The sequence below is a fragment of the Sycon ciliatum genome, chromosome 5 (genome assembly GCF_964019385.1).
Source record: "Sycon ciliatum chromosome 5, ocSycCili1.1, whole genome shotgun sequence".
Lineage (NCBI taxonomy): Eukaryota > Metazoa > Porifera > Calcarea > Leucosolenida > Sycettidae > Sycon > Sycon ciliatum.
The window spans coordinates 15943526-15959252 of record NC_088647.1 but is presented as its reverse complement, the minus strand read 5'-3'; the positions used below and the strand labels follow the sequence as shown (position 1 = coordinate 15959252).

General features: G+C 48.7%; 2 protein-coding genes across 2 annotated transcripts; both read right to left on the bottom strand.

Annotated features, from left to right (window-relative positions):
• Nucleotides 1–1772: 1772 nt before the first annotated feature.
• LOC135817813 (haloalkane dehalogenase-like) lies at nt 1773–3032 on the bottom strand. The gene has a single exon (XM_065331081.1). The coding sequence runs from the start codon at nt 3002–3004 to the stop codon at nt 1946–1948; it is 1059 nt and encodes a 352-aa protein (XP_065187153.1). The 5' UTR covers nt 3005–3032; the 3' UTR covers nt 1773–1945.
• Nucleotides 3033–7581: 4549 nt separating this feature from the next.
• Nucleotides 7582–15727, bottom strand: LOC135816825 (activating signal cointegrator 1 complex subunit 2 homolog). The gene is made up of 11 exons (XM_065329926.1): nt 15643–15727; nt 14299–14952; nt 13832–13901; nt 13089–13155; nt 12679–12768; nt 11647–11710; nt 10027–10388; nt 9672–9766; nt 9316–9472; nt 8661–8714; nt 7582–8357 (listed from the first exon to the last, which is right to left on the bottom strand). Exons 1-11 carry the CDS (start codon nt 15725–15727, stop codon nt 8133–8135), a joined length of 1923 nt encoding a protein of 640 aa, XP_065185998.1. The 3' UTR covers nt 7582–8132.

Genomic DNA, 15727 nt, shown 5'->3' with positions numbered 1-15727 from the left:
CCTCGTTAACTCGTTAGAATTAGCACTTCGTTATATATTATGGCTTTTACAGTACATGTATCCGGGAATCGCATGTTTGCTTGTGCCATTCTCTACAACCACTGAATATAGCGTGGACGTCACAGTCTTCAGACTTCAGTGCTTTGCACCACACTCTCCTTTACATGCGTACCCCAAAGTGGTCACCCAAACAGGGCCAGAGCACGGTATTAACCACTCAAACTCCAAGCTAACCTCAGACCCTGCTAATTCCTCCGTGGCGTAATGACGTACAGTGAAACCTGGCTAAGACGACCGCCGCTCAAGGGACCTTCAAAACGTGGTCTCTGTAACCAGGTGGTCTCCTTATCGAGGGTCATTTGACTAGAAATACAATGTAGCATCCCTTGGTCCTGGCTGCAGTGGTCTTCTAGGACAGGTGGCCGCCTTATGCGAGTGGTCGCCTTCACAGGTTTTGTTGTAGTTTGCACTAGCAACACCCTACACAGCCACCCGGGCATGGTTGTGTAGAGAGCGTTGAACAGTGCAATCCCGATCCCAGCCTACACAGCCACCCGGGCATGGTTGTGTAGAGAGCGTTGAACAGCGCAATCCCAATCCCAGCGCACTGAGTGCACATACCGTATTTCCGCGCATATAAAGCCATGGCATTATAGGTGAAACATCACTGTTTTGGACCGAAGGTTTGGAGAAAATAGCCTCGGTTTTAACGCCACGGCGCTAAAAGTGAGAGACGCATACATGCAAAAATCGGCAGAGTATGAACTTCGAGTACTCGTACGGTGACGTTGCACGTTCATGTCGAGCATCCATGTACTTTCAATTTTCCCTGAAAATTTCAAATTGTGAACCCATTGTGTACAAGATGGCATACAAACGTGTGTGAAGGTGCGGTGGTGGTATGGCATGTGACAGTGGGGATGGGTTCATGCAGAGAGAATCACCGCTACTGTAGGTTCACTGACAGAATTGAACTCACCTTTAACGCCAGATTCAACTTCCTCCACATTGAATTTCGTTCACTTATAACGCCATGGCTTTATAAGTGAGGGTGGCCTTATTATATTCGGATATAACGCCATGGCTTTATATGAGCGGAAATACGGTATAAACCCGATTAGAGGCTCGTGAGGCCAGACAAGCCCAGCTTGCAAAGTTGAAACATATTGTGTTGTCGGTTCATGTTTGGATAGTTAGAATGTCCGGATATAAAATAGAAGTTTTTCCTGGCATTTTGAGGTTCGGATCATCAGGATTCCACCTTTACATATACACAGTAAACTGCAGGTCCAGAGCAGACCGGCAACGGCAGAATTATTTACTCCCCACTTCAACCCGGCTGCCAACTCACTGTACTTCAACTCCCCAAGGGCCCGCAATCTACAGGACAGTTTACCTACACAATAGAGATGTTCTGCTCTACGTTACGGGAACGCGACGCGAAGAATTCCGGGTCCTTAGGAACTCTCTTCCCCGTTCCCGTAACATAAAGAAAACCTGTTCTGCTCTACGTTCACGTAGAGAAATCACGTGGAATGGGTTCTCGGAAATTCCCCATCCGTAGTTGGCAGTTTTCCGCCTGCATTCGAATGATACCCAGCAGATCTGTACGCATTTTCTCTGCGTGTGCCACAATGTAGAGAACCTCATCTACGCGTAGAAATCTGGACCCAAAACACGCGAAGCCGTAGACTTTAACCCAGACACCTGCTCTCTACGTGATTTCTCTACGTTTCGCGAATAGCAGAACCTCTCTACTGACGCCCCAGATCTGAGTTTGATAGAATGCTAACTCAAGCACATGTGCCGAGAAATCTGATCTAGATGTAAACAAAAAAGTAGTTAAAGTCAACAAAGGCGATGAGGCCAGCTCATCGCCAAACAACAAAAGTCCACACCACCGCCGCCGTCGCCACCATACTTCACACGCCAATTGAAAGCAAGGTTATAACTTGGAAGGTACCTGCACAAGGTCAGTCACGAACTCCTTGATGTGCTCGCCGATCTCGTGCGGCGAGTCCTCCTGCAGGAAGTGCAGTCCGGGCACGCTGACCACCTTCTGGTTGGGCCAGTCGCGCATCGCCTTCAGGCACGCCTTGGTGAAGTAGCCTGGGTCAGCGCCGATAAACAGCTTTGGCAGCGGCGCCTCGGCCAGCCACGACGCGTAGGACTTGATCACTTCCTCGACGTCCTCAGGGCCCTCGCCCTCAATCGGGATTTCTCGCGGCCAGGTCAGCGTCGGCCGGCGGAAACGCTGCAAGTCGAGCTCAAACGGCCGCCTGTACTGCCTCATTTCATCAAACGACAACTTTCGCAGGATGGAGTTGGGCAGTAAGCGCTCGACAAAGAAGTTCTTCTCGTAGATCATTTCCTCCCCTGCGTCCGAACGCAGCAGCTGGAAGACCTTGCGACCCTCCTCGGGGAATGTACTCCACGGTATCGGTGCATGCACCAAGCTCTCCATGTGCACAATGGCCTTGACGCAGTCGCGGTGTCGGTTGGCCCAGTGGAAGCCTAGCGCAGAGCCCCAGTCGTGCAACACCAGGATGACGTCATTGCACTTGTCCAGCCCTTGCTGTCTGAACCACTCATCCAAATACTCGACGTGCTGCATAAATCTATATTGGTAGTTCTCATCTAACGTTTTTGCACTGTCTCCCATACCATACAAATCAGGTGCCAGCATACGAATTCGCAGATCAGTCAGATGCGGCAAGATATTGCGCCATAGGTACGACGATGTTGGATTACCGTGCAGAAACACAACCTTGGGAAACCCATCCTTCTGCTCATACTCGTAATGCATAATTTTCTTGCCGAAAATCTCTGAAGGCTTCTGCACGAACAGGTCCTCGTTCCATCGTGTCGCAATTGGTCTTTCCGTGCCGGATTTACTACTCTGGCTTCTCGACGCCATTGTTGCAACAAGTACTCGGCATGGCAGACGCTTAGTCAGCAGAGAGGCTGACAAAGCCTTTCTTGAAAGCAATCCACTCAACGCCATCGCCGCATCTATCTGACAATCGTGAATTTTACAAAAACTAACAATAATGATGCTCAAAATCATAGTCCATGATGACGTAATCCATAGGTGCACGTACGTGACGGCTGACGAGCAAAAAACTCCAAGCGCTGTCGACGCGACATTTTTAAAGGGGAAGTGCATCGATTTTTCAAGTAGGGCTCAGATGGAAGATTATTGGTAACCTTGGTGGCTTAAGCGGGATTCACAGAAGCTTTTTTGTGATGCGACACGCGATGCGACAGGCGCGAAACCGGGAAAACCCCAAATCGCAGCCATGTCGCGGCCCACGCAACTGCCGCAACTGGGCCATCGCAGAAGTTGAGCTTGGCTCAACTTTTGCGATGCGATGCGATGCGACAAGCGATTTGGTGTACGATTTTGACCTTTTCTACAGCAAAGTTGTACAAAGGTGCAAGAGTTGCCTATAAATTTTTACAAGTTGTGTCAAACCGCGCGAATATCATGGTGACGTACCCAAATCAGCAAAACTTTGTCGCATCGCTGACTTCTTCTGTGAATGGTATTTCGCGAGTTCGCATCGCACGCATCCATCGCAGATCGCGTCGCATCGCGTGTCGCATCGCAAAAAAGCTTCTGTGAATCCCGCTTAAGACGGCCCTACACAGTGTAGGCGGCCTAGCCCTATGCCCGGCGTAAGGCCGACATGTCATAATAAATTAACCCTTTACCGGCAAGTGCATTTTGTATATGAAATCCATAACATTGAGAAGGATGCCAATAACTCACAACGAGGGCACATTTTGTATGTGCATGTTATGTTTTCTTGGAAGTCTGGTACTACTTCTTGACGATGGAAAAAATTATTTTCACATACCACACACATACGCTACTAAATTGGCACCTATACGTCTAAACACGGAAATTGTACACAATGCAAATCGTCAGATTCCGACATTGACATGAAACTGCCAAAACAAGTCGACTTCAGAGCGGAAACGAACGCCATAGCCATCACAGACTTCAGTGGCCGTGCCTCGCTCGCAATTGAGAGCAGCATCGCCCCAAAATCGCTGGCCGATGGCTCCGTAAGGTCGTGCGCAAGTCGCGCAGCGCTGCCGTCACTCAGGTACGTAGAAAGTCGATGGCCTAAAATTCCGTCTCTGGAAGACTGTCGACACGGGGATCACTCTCCATGGCTTCCACACCATAAGCACCATCAGATTCTTCCAGGTACATTACGACGACATCGTCTTCAGCGGCTGGAGCTCCCGATATTTGCGTGAGAATTTACTTGGCGTGCGCTCCGCTCCGCAATTTGAAATTCGCTTGCATCGGCGGCTGGAATGAAGTATTTATCAATCTGTCGTGGGTCTCTGAGCGAAGGTCTGCTAGGTCCTCGTCGGAGAAGTCATCTGAGGACGAAAGGAAGTCACTGCGCAAGAGGAAATGCACCTGACGACGTTTTGACGGAGGCAGACGGCATTGTCGGCGCGCGTGTATTTCCGTAAATTTTCGATCGCGCAGTTCTCAATGAAATCAAATGGGACACGCGTAGATCTCTTCAGCTACGGATAGGATCATACCTAGGCTGTGTGAGGGCCACGGGAAATCCCCGTGGGCTGATGCTTCCTGTCATACCAGGCATGGTTTTAGTATGCATGTCGAATGCGTCGTTTACGACGCATTCAAGTATGGGGCTGCCGGTAAAGGGGAAGTGCATCGATTTTTCAAGTAGGGCTCAGATGAAAGACAATTGGATATCGGTTCCGATGGTATATCTCTCGCTTGCGTACGGCAAGGGAAACTTGCCATATCGCCAATTTCCTGATCCCGTTTCCATGGCGACTACAGGTGATGACGCACATTCTGCTTAGCTCCGTGAGAGAGAAGGTCGATCACTGCAGAATTGTGTCATTTTCAGTTGTCTTCTTGTATTCACGAAGTGAAAGAAGTACTGTGTTCAATGCTGTTAGTGCCGTGAACTGTTTATTAGTAGTCCTCTCCGTTGTGTACTGGGACGTGACACCGACAGGGGAAAGCTGGAGTGCGGAGACGTTAGCTGGCAAGCGAAAATCGTGACGAACCAAGTGCTGAAATCTTGGTTGGGACAAATCAAACGTTCAGCATTTACCTCAACCAAGGACCATGCCGTTTGCTCTTTCCACTTCCTGAAGATGGATGCGCTGCCTGCTGGAGACTCTCCTATCTCTCGTAACATCTTCTGAAGCCAGGTGAGACGACGAGTAGTGGAGATTAGCGAACGAAATCAAGTAATGTCGTATGTTTTGAAATTTTTGCTGCTCAGGAGAGATGGCATTATAATTATGAACTTAGTCCATGTGAACTCAATCAGCCCATGAACTAACCCATGAACAAATGCTTTCCTTGCAGACGTGCATGTGTCTATCCAATCTACTCTTGACCATACCATGGCCACTTTTTTTGTAGTACATGTACCGTAAAGTACCGTTGATCCGCCCCCTCTCTAATTCCCGCCCCCTGTCGATTTTCTCCTTGTGAAGCGACTTCGGCGTATACAACGAAATACGATGTTGAACCGACGCATACACTGCTGTACACAATACTTGCCAATCCAGGATCAAAATGTGCACAATCCAGCACATTGAGACTGATCCTCTACGTTGTTGTACATCGTACTGCACTTGACAGCCTTGATCTAATTCCCGCCCCCTGCCGAAAACCCAGCTGGGAAGCGACATGGCGTGGGGGCGGATCAACGGTACTTTACGGTACTACCGTATTATCTCTAATATAGTAGTAATAATAATAAGCACGGTCTCCAATAATAGAACACCTTGGGGCGGCACTGATTCAAAAAATAAAGTGCTCAGTCTCCATTATAAGCACACTCATTATCTGTACCGGCGAAAAAAACCCTGAAATGTGTGTGTCATACATGAATTTGGCATGGCAACATGCCTCTGAAATGAGGTTGAAATAATAATGGAACAGTCTCCAATAAAGGAACGTCTCCATTAATAGCACGGGGCGGAGGTACATTGAACAAATAAAGGACCGTGCTATATTAGAGATAATACGGTATACTGTTTAACGCAGGTTGGTGACGTGCGCGGCCGGTACGAAGACCAACAGACAGCTAGCTTGTCACAACTACAAGGTGGAGGTTCCACCGAGTTTATAATTATATAAAAATGTAAGGAGCAGTAAAAAATATTCATCAGTCAGTTGAAGGGAAATTGCAAACGGGAAAAATCTGGAGAAAAATTGACTGTCACCACCATACCGACCAGGACTGTGAAAAGATACATGTACATGTGCTAGTACCTACCGGTAGTAAAGTCAGAAGCAGGACATACAGTACACCATTTTATACGTACATGTATATAATTATGTATAGTCACAAGCGTACTAGTGGGATGTATTATACCTTTGCTGACCTTCATACATTCTCAATCTCTAAAAAGGAGTTTGTATGGTGGTGGTCTACATATATATATATATATATGGGGTTTGTATGAGGTTTATATGCCCAGTATAAACCGCCAGCATGATGGGCAAGTTGACTGGAAGTTTGTATGAAAGGTCAGCATAAGTACATGTATGTACGTGCACTACAGTCAACTTTGCATACTAGTAACGACACGGCTCGGCGGGGCATCAGAAAAGTGTCCCGACGTTATTCCAGAAGTGTCCTTATACCCGAAGTCTCATTATATTCATTACAGTTAGACTTAGATGGGACTATGCTCTGGGCATGGGAATTCTGTCGTTATTCGCGAATTGTCGTTATATCTGCAGTAGTTGTCTGTAGTAGTAGTAGAAGTGAATGTACTCAAAAAGTTCTCTGTGTGGCCATAATAAATAATAAATTATTACCTCTATGCCGGGGTAACTTGATTGCTAATGCCGTAATGGCTCAATGACTGAACAAAATCAACGTACGTGTACACCGTGACAGTTTGCCTCCAGTACATGTACTATTGTTGCAAAACTGCAGTCTCGCATTCTACAGTGCTGTGTTGCTCAATGAAATCAGAAAGTGAGCGAGTCAAGTTTGCACCCCTCCCTCACGCGGCTCAATACGATGTGTTTTGGCAAACTCACCCCTCATTAGTTGACTCGGCAAACTTTGGCCTGCAAGAAAGCACCACTCCCTGCTCAATGCACAGTGTTTCGGGGAATTCACCCGGGCCTCATCAGTTAAGCTCGAGTAGGCTGCGGAAGACTGTGTCTGAAGTGAAGAGCACCACTTATATGTAGTGCTCTCCAGGCCTTGCTTCTTTCCGGTCGAGTATCCCGGGGCCATTTCAGTGGTCGGACCACTTGAAATTCCGGTGCTAAGGCCCTGCAAGGATCTAGGAGAGCTTGGAGCTAAGTGAAAACTGGGGGCCCCGCCGAACATTTTTTTGTATTGTATTTTATTATTTTACTTGGGCATTCCCAACAGACCCTAGCCAAGGTTTTCTTCAAGTACAGGATGCCCGAACAAAATTATGACCAGGGAAAGCTTGAATAGCAAACTGGACTTCTTCCGAATTACATCTGCAAGAAGACTGCCAGTGTGTCCCCGGTGACAGAGGGGTTCAGACAGAGATGATGGGGAGTTGATACTGTCCACTGACGAATCGTGGTGTTTATTCACAGTGAGACACGTTGTGTACTGCTTTTTTGTTTTATTTTCATTTTTTGGTGCTGCCGAGAGTTACGCGCCTAACGAAAATTGATATTTGTATAGCAGAAGCTGGACTGATTAACATGGCAGCACAGGGTGCAGGAAATTAGCAGCATTGGTACGGCTTGTGTTTTTCGGGAGAATACTGAAAAGAAACGCAACAGAATTTGCCAATGCTATTGAACTCCAGGCTAAGAAAGAGAATGTGGTGTAGCAGCAAAGAAAGAGCGAGGTGTGGCTTGTAGCCTTGATATGAGATTTGTTTTGTTTTTGCCGAGCTGTCAGCGAAATGACACGAGAAATAGATGTGCTTTGGTTAGGATTGGTGTATAGTGCAAGCGTGCCGGTTGAGAAAAGCCTGTGTGTAAAAACTACAAATCGGGATAACGATACAGTGATGCCAACAGCCGCATTCTTGTGCAAACTGGAGCATGGGAGTGGGTGCAAATGCAGGAGCTATTGAAAAATGGTGGCCGTGGAAGAACACGATGTTTAAGCGAAGGGGGGACCAGAGAGGTGGTTGCTGGCCTTGACGTGTGAACCATTGGCGTGCGCAACGCCGTGGCCGCCATGGGCTGGCGGGGCATGGTGATCATTGCCCATGTCCATTTTCTGCTGCTGCTGGTGGTTCATGTTCACGCCGCGCTCCGATTGGTCACCGCCATTCGATCGGCGCTGCTGCGGCTGGTTGCGAGGTCTTTGCTGCCTTCGCTGATCCTTTCGAAATATTAGGTAGGAAGCACACACAGGGAAGGTTTTAGTGTCCAGACACTAGTTCATAAAAAGGTTCAAAACATGTTGGCTGATGATTGCGTGAGCATGAAACTTGAAGTAGCAGCAAACAAGCCTTGATTGTCCTTGTTCTGTTCTGTATTATGCTCTGCCTCCGCGGTGAGCACTGTCAGTACTCTGGGTACATCCTCCGGACACTCAGTTCATAAAAGGTTAAGACATTTAGTTTTCTCCACCACGAGAAGCTCTACAAGACTGTGGGAAAATGTTTTCCGAACGTGTACTTACCGACTCGGGGAATGCTGCGGAATTTCTCTGGAAATACGGCTCGTTACCGCCGGCCTGCAGATAGTACGAGCAGAAGGAGGTGCCAAAGAAGTTGGGGCCTTTGCGAAAAGGCACGGGTTTGTGGATTAGGGCTGCAACGAATTTTCTAAATGGTGAACAAAAGCTAAACAAACTCAGTGAAGCTATTAGGTACTGTGTATGACCTTTAGCATGATCCCGCAGCCCTTGTACTGTGTAGGACCTTTAGCATGATCCCGCAGCCCTTGTACTGTGTAGGACCTTTAGCATGATCCCGCAGCCCTTGCCATGGCATACAATAGTCGCGCGCTGACGAACGCGGAGCCCAAGAACATCCAGCCTGCAATACTAAGAACGCCACAGAGGTAATGGTTTTAGAGGGAGTCTGCCTGTATGCATGAATGATCTACCATAGTGTGCCAACTTTGAGAGCAACCTGCAATTCTGGTTCATGCTCTTGGTATGGATTTCCAGAGTAGAAAGTAGATTCTAGACTATGCAAGTTCAGAAACCTGGTTTCGAACCTGGAACGCAACCGTCCTTTGGATTTGAAAACGAATAGGTCACTGAACTTTCGAACCTTTGTTGCAACCCAGTTGTGGATACAGCAAAAATACATAAATCTTGAGCTACTCACTTCTTGGTAATAAGGCCGACGCATATTTCCGCCTCTCCTGTTGAACTTCGGATAGCTTGGGTACATATAGGGTTGCATTGGTGGTCCGTAGTAGTCAACGTAGCCTCTGCGATGGCCGCCACGGCCACCACGTCCGTAGGGCCTGCCCCTTCCACCACTGTAGACGTAGCAACAACAACACACACACATGGACGGAATCAAAAGTGAACGAAACGTGGAAATCGGCGAAAATGCCTTTTCCGCAGCAAAAGGCGAAAATGCCTTTTCCGCAGCAAAAGAAAGGTCCGGCCGTACAATTAATTGATTGGCACAGGTAGTAACAGTGCAAGACAACATGATCACAGTACGCGACTAACCGGCGTGGTTGATCATAATCATTTTGTCCTCGGAATGCATTTTGTCCTCGGGATCTGACGCCACCTGATGGGCGTGGGCCTTGTCGGTCTTCGGTCTGAAAAATTAGAAGCGCATATAAGATTCAAAATGGTTGTTAGATACGCGTGGAAGCCCATAACATTAATAACATCCTAAACTGCTACGAATCTAATAGCACAGTGCCTTCTGCACTACCAGAGAGTGCAAGACAGAGAGAGAGAGACAGAGACAGACACAGAGAGAGCCGAAGTTCTAGAGAGAGAGGAGAGATAAAGAGAGAGAGAGATAAGAGAGAGAGATAGAGAGCCGAAGTTCTAACTCCTTGGCACAGCTCACCTGTCGACGAGAGTCGCCACCTTGCTGCTTCACGTGTGGCTGCTGTTGCTGTTGCTGTGGCTGCTGCTGTGGTTGCTGCTGTGGCTGCTGCTGTGGTTGCTGCTGTGGCTGCTGGGAATTAGCACTCTCGCTGGTTTTCTGATGGCGCTTGCGCCTTGGTCCTTGCTTGCGTGCTGGCTTCTTACGGCTCTCGTCCTGGGAGTCCTCCTGCGAGGAGGTGTTCATTTGTGGGTTGCCCTCCTCAGCGGCGGAGTTCCCGTTTTGTTGCGGTTGGTCTTGCTGTGGTGACTGTGCGCTTCGTTCTGTGCGGCGGGAACGCTCGTAGTTACGGCGGGTGTTCGTGCGGCGGTAAAATCTAAATGCTGAAGATGCATGCACACGAAAAAGAAACCTGCATCTATTGACCGCTGCCATAAGAGGCCAGTCATCGCAAGACCTAAGCATGCTTCGGCATACACATCATAAGATGTGTGTAGCCTATGTTTTACCACTGATCACACTGGTCACACTGGTCACACTGATCACACTGATCACACTGATCATAGGTTTCACAGTTGTTCAAAGTAAGTAAGCAGTAGCAACGCTACTACTGGTGAGAATATTACATGGCGTTCATGCAAGTTTATGTGTAAGCTTTACAAAAGCAATAGTGAATTGAACCTTTCCCTTGAATTCTATCGGAGATTCTTGTAGATGTCACGCAGCTTGGATGGGGGGGGGGGGGGGACTGTTCAGTCCAAACTACAGACTACAGTTCGGTTAACCCCGACTATGTTGGATTATTCGATTGATTTGCACACATTATGGCGCAACATGCAGTCATGGATTTTGGATTTAATGATATTTGGGCATGGCTGTCGGATAAATGGAATCGATTCCATTAAATAGATGCCGGTGGGAGGGGGGGGGGGGCTGGTACCGTAATGGCAGGGGTGTAAACAATCTGAATGTTTGGCTCGGCTAATTCTGCTCTCGCAGCATATTTCCACTGCCACATGAACAGAGCGTAGTGATTTAATATTGTCAATCAACTGTACCACTGACATGCATATTCCACAGCGACTGCATAATACATTGTAGCTGAGTGACATTGACGATGCTGGCAAGTCGAATCGTGCACTGCAGAAATGAGTGCAGTGTTGTGGTGCATGCATATTGGATTCCAATAGACTGCACCCAAACTAATCCGTATTTCCCCGTAAGTAAGTTCTCCCCAATGACTTAGTACCCCCCCCCCCCCCCCCTATAAAAAATACACTTTCCACTGCCGAGGTTATCACCCCGAAAGACAGTTCCCCCCCGAAAGATAGTAAGTTCGTACCCGTCCTACATGTACAGACACCGTACAGTACATACATCATATGCACGGACACTAGAGTTGCGCAGGCTTCCCACTGCGTGTCATTCACCCCGATAAAAAAGTACTCCCCGAAAGATAGTACCACCCCCGAAAGTTAGTTAGTACTCATGTGGCTGCTAAGTTCGAAAGTTAGTACGTACTAACTTACGGGGAAATACGGTAATTCACCAGCCCGTCGAAAACGAGGTGCTAGTCCCGGGGGAAGAGGATCAAGGTAAGCACATCATTCGGCAACCGCGGCAGCACCGCCCAGTTCTTACCATCATAGCGACTTCCAAGAACAGATTGGCCGCCGATTCCAGTCACATGTATTGCTTCGCGGCCCTACCCAGGCAGGAAAGGCAACAAAATATATTCAAAGAGCGATGACTACAGGCCATTCAGAAAAAGCTGGCGCTAGCTAGCTCTGGAGAGCTCCGTGTTTGATTTTTCGTGATCATATGGTACACTTTGCAGTGCTGCGAGATTCGAAACTTGGAAAAGGGTCCAAAAAGGTGCCTCAATTGGGGTTCGAACCGCAAATGTACCGTTATGCAAGTGGAATGAACGGCCTGGATTTTCATAGCTTTTTTCCAGTTCAGTACACCTGGCCGAAATCCTATTCTTGTTATGGCTTACTCTTGGGAGAAATAGACTCAAGCTCAGCGGTGTGTTTCCGGAGTATACGCCGCACTTTGAACACTCAATGAATTCACCCCCGAAAGGGGGGGGGGCACGGCTTCACTCCGATGATCAATATTTAATTAACGGCGATACAAACATTACACAGCAATGAAGCAAGCAAATCTCTTTCCGCTGTTACTCTGATGATTTGTGTGAAAACACTCATCCGACAGCATATGTACGCAGCCTGCCTGCCTGTGCACCTTAGACAACTGTCTAAATAAGGAAAATGTCTGTATTTCGTGGCAAAAAAATGGGGATGCGGCTTATACTGGGATGCGGCTTATACTCCGGAAATATGACACTCTTCGAGAGCATCCAAAATACAAGGCCGGATCAGGACACTACAGTTAATCCAGATGCTCTTAATCCGGGCGCATCCATCTACAGGGCACCTTTTTGACCATCTAGGTCACACAAAAATGGCCCAAAAAACTATTAATTGGATTGAAATGAAAAGTGCTCACTTGTATGCAGTGAGTAAGCACGTGCATGTACAAGTACTCGAGTTACAGGCGATTCCTACTAGTTACGAGCAGTGCTCGGTTCCAACCTGCTCAGATTAGTGGAGTTTACAGGGTACAAATAATCAAATAACATAATTACTGCTGTGTTAGTTGACAGCTTACCTTGGTGCTCTTGACTAAATCAAACTCGACCTCCTCTCCTTCGTCAACAGTGCGGCCGTACTTCTTCGGGTTCTTCTTCATGATACTGGACTGCGAAGGAAAATAGTAAACACAGCCCGGTCCAAAACAGTCTCAAAGCGTATTCCGCATGTTAGCACGGAACTATTGTGCTGGCTGATACGCGACTATTTCATAATGGTCAATGTCTAGGCCAATTTGCTTACCTTATGCATTTTTCTACATCAAATGAGTATACGCAGTTTGCAGATACGAGTGCTAAAATTGCATACTCAAGGTGAGGTGGTTGGCATGTCTTAACTGGTCGGCTGGCCGTACCAATGATCTCAGCTACATATTACATACAGGTATACCACCACAGCCAGGCAGAACAAGATAGAAACTGCACTTACACCATGCAAGAACACATCCTCCTCTTGCAGTGCGACGTCCTGCTCATCCTCAGAGTTTTCTGCCCGGCTGTACAGGACACGGACACGAGTGGACAGAACGCTACCACCAATAATGCCAGATGGGAAGCAATAGACGTACATGCACAATGTAAGGTCATAGATGGTACAAAAAAGTGAAGGCCTACAAGCACAAGGTCACTCAGGTAGGCCAGAGGGCAGATGATCAGAGGAAAAAGGAATTTGTACACTGTGCATTCCGACGAGTCAACTCGCGGCTGCTGCATTGAAGTCAATGGCGGCACGTGAAATGTGAGTGGGTGGCCTCTTTACGACAATGGATAGAGGCGGCAGCCGGCAGGTGTTTAGTGTATGACCACGAGTGCATAACTGGGGGGGGGGGGGGTTATGTACTCTTGGTATGACCGGGTCATGCTCTGGGACGCGTGTACAGTGACAACGCTGCTACAGCAGGTCTACCCTCGTTAATACGCCTGGAAGACGTACATGTACATTCACGCGCGGATAGTAGAATAATACTCGTTATCAAAAGTGAAGAAGAGGTTGGAGCGACTTTTGGGGAAGTGTGTGTTGCTCCCTACATGGGAGCTCGCAGTTTTCCTGCCGACTAAAAGCGCACAAGAAAAACAATTCCCCCCCCCCCTCCCCCCTCGGGGGGGGGGGTGTGGGGGGGGGGGGGGTTATCTACTAACGCAGGTACTAGGTAGACCTTCGACGGTACTTACTGGGTTATCTTGATGAAGCCAAAGTTGCGCTTGCAGTTGAACCACTTCACAGTCCCAATCGATTTTCCTTCTGCAGCAGCAGCAGAGGAAGGGGGAAGAGGGAGAGAAAGAAATAAGTCGGCACGTAGAGGTAGAGTTACGGGTAGTCGACGCAGACATGCAGAGTTACGCAGGATAGCAAACATTGTAGAGTTACGCAGGATAGCAAAGGACCTCGTGCCCAATTAGTTGGCTCTTTTCGGCAAACCAGCCACACACCACGACCTGGCACTATACTAGTGCACTGTTCGGGTGCACGACAAAAGTATTAGCCTAGATATACGACAACCGGCCGGGTAAAAAAAGCATTTCTGGACTTCGGAAGGCATCCTTTCTTTCAAGCAACAAGCAGTCTGAAAGCGGAGCGTTACGAATAGGAAGCACACAATGTGCTGCTGCCCTGGCCTGGGCAAGGCAGGGTTCCTTACCTGTGGGTTGCAAGGGAACGGGCGCCTCCTCAGGGTTCTCAGGTTTCTCTGGCGCTTCGCGATCTCCGTTCAGTGCCGGAGTAGGATGTCCGTTGGGAAGGTCAGGATAAGTGACGTCTTGACGTGGCTCTGCTAGTGGCTCGGGTGCCAACTGCTGAGGTTGTTGGTCGGTCATTTTCGCTATAACAGGCGAGCGAGCGACAGTCGGTCGTGGCGAGTTCGAAATTATTTGCAGCGGCGTCTGGGAGAGTTCCGCAGCAACGCTGGAATCTATGCTGGCAGCTCCGAGTTCCGTCTCGGCCTGCTCGGCGAGACAGGAAGGGTCTTCGAACGACCGAGGTGGGTCAACAGGTGTTGACGGGGAATTGGCAGCAGCCGACAGAACTTCGCGCCGAGCCGCTGCTGGCGAATAATTTTGCGAGTTGCCCGTCTTCTCTCCGAGTGTGCCAGCCGGAACCGTTGCACTGCGAAACTTCCTTGGCTGAAGGGGAATGCTTGGCCAACGCTGACACAGCACGGAAAGATGAAAGTCACCCGCTCGTACTCGAAATGAAATGCCGTCTTCGTTCCCTCGACGTTGCTGTAGCTTCTGCTTGAGGTACTTGCGCAGGCGAAAGAAATGAGATGGACTAGCTTCTTGCTTCTGCAGATTCCCTTGTTATAGGCGGAGAGTTAGCGGCTGAACACACATGCACAGGGTGATAACGAGAGGTGAAACTTGCGCCGAGCAGCCATTGGACAACGGCCGGAGTGCATGTGCACGGGCCGTCCGTCGGTGTTCTCACATGTTTTGCGCCCAACTTCGTCCTGCGGTGGTCTCGGACAAGATTGTGTGAACGCATCGATGCACGTCGTTCTGAAACTAAACAGGGACGAAACGTAGATCTACGTCGCAATCGAGCTATGTCGTTGCTGTGTCATCATCTATGTGCCATGCGCTACTTGATGTACCAGCCTGCTATGCCGGATACCGCCAGCCATGCATCGACCAGGCGCCAGGCGCGAACTGATGGTGGTGGTGGTGGTGAGAAGGAGAGCTCTGTGCCAGAACTAGTTACTTTGCAGCCTATGGCCTAGAGAGTGTGTGTGGGCAGGCGTGTGTTTACCGCCATATTGCCAGGTGTGTCTTTACCACCATAATTATTCTATCGAGCATAGGTACAGTACTGGCAACTGAAATCCAGGGATCGGATTTCAGTTGCCAGTACTGTACTGAGTGTAGTGTAGATCTACCTAGACATGTAGATCTACATCTACCGTGCATGTACATGTAGATCAGGGAGTCGTGAAAAAGGGCTTTCAGCCGTGGCCCGTGACCATGGTGACGGCCCTGGCATACACTACAGCCATAGCTCTTCGAGCCGCTACTACCATTGACTACCCGTGTAGGTCGCAGACTTGAAAGCGGTGCTGGCCACACGCGGTCCAT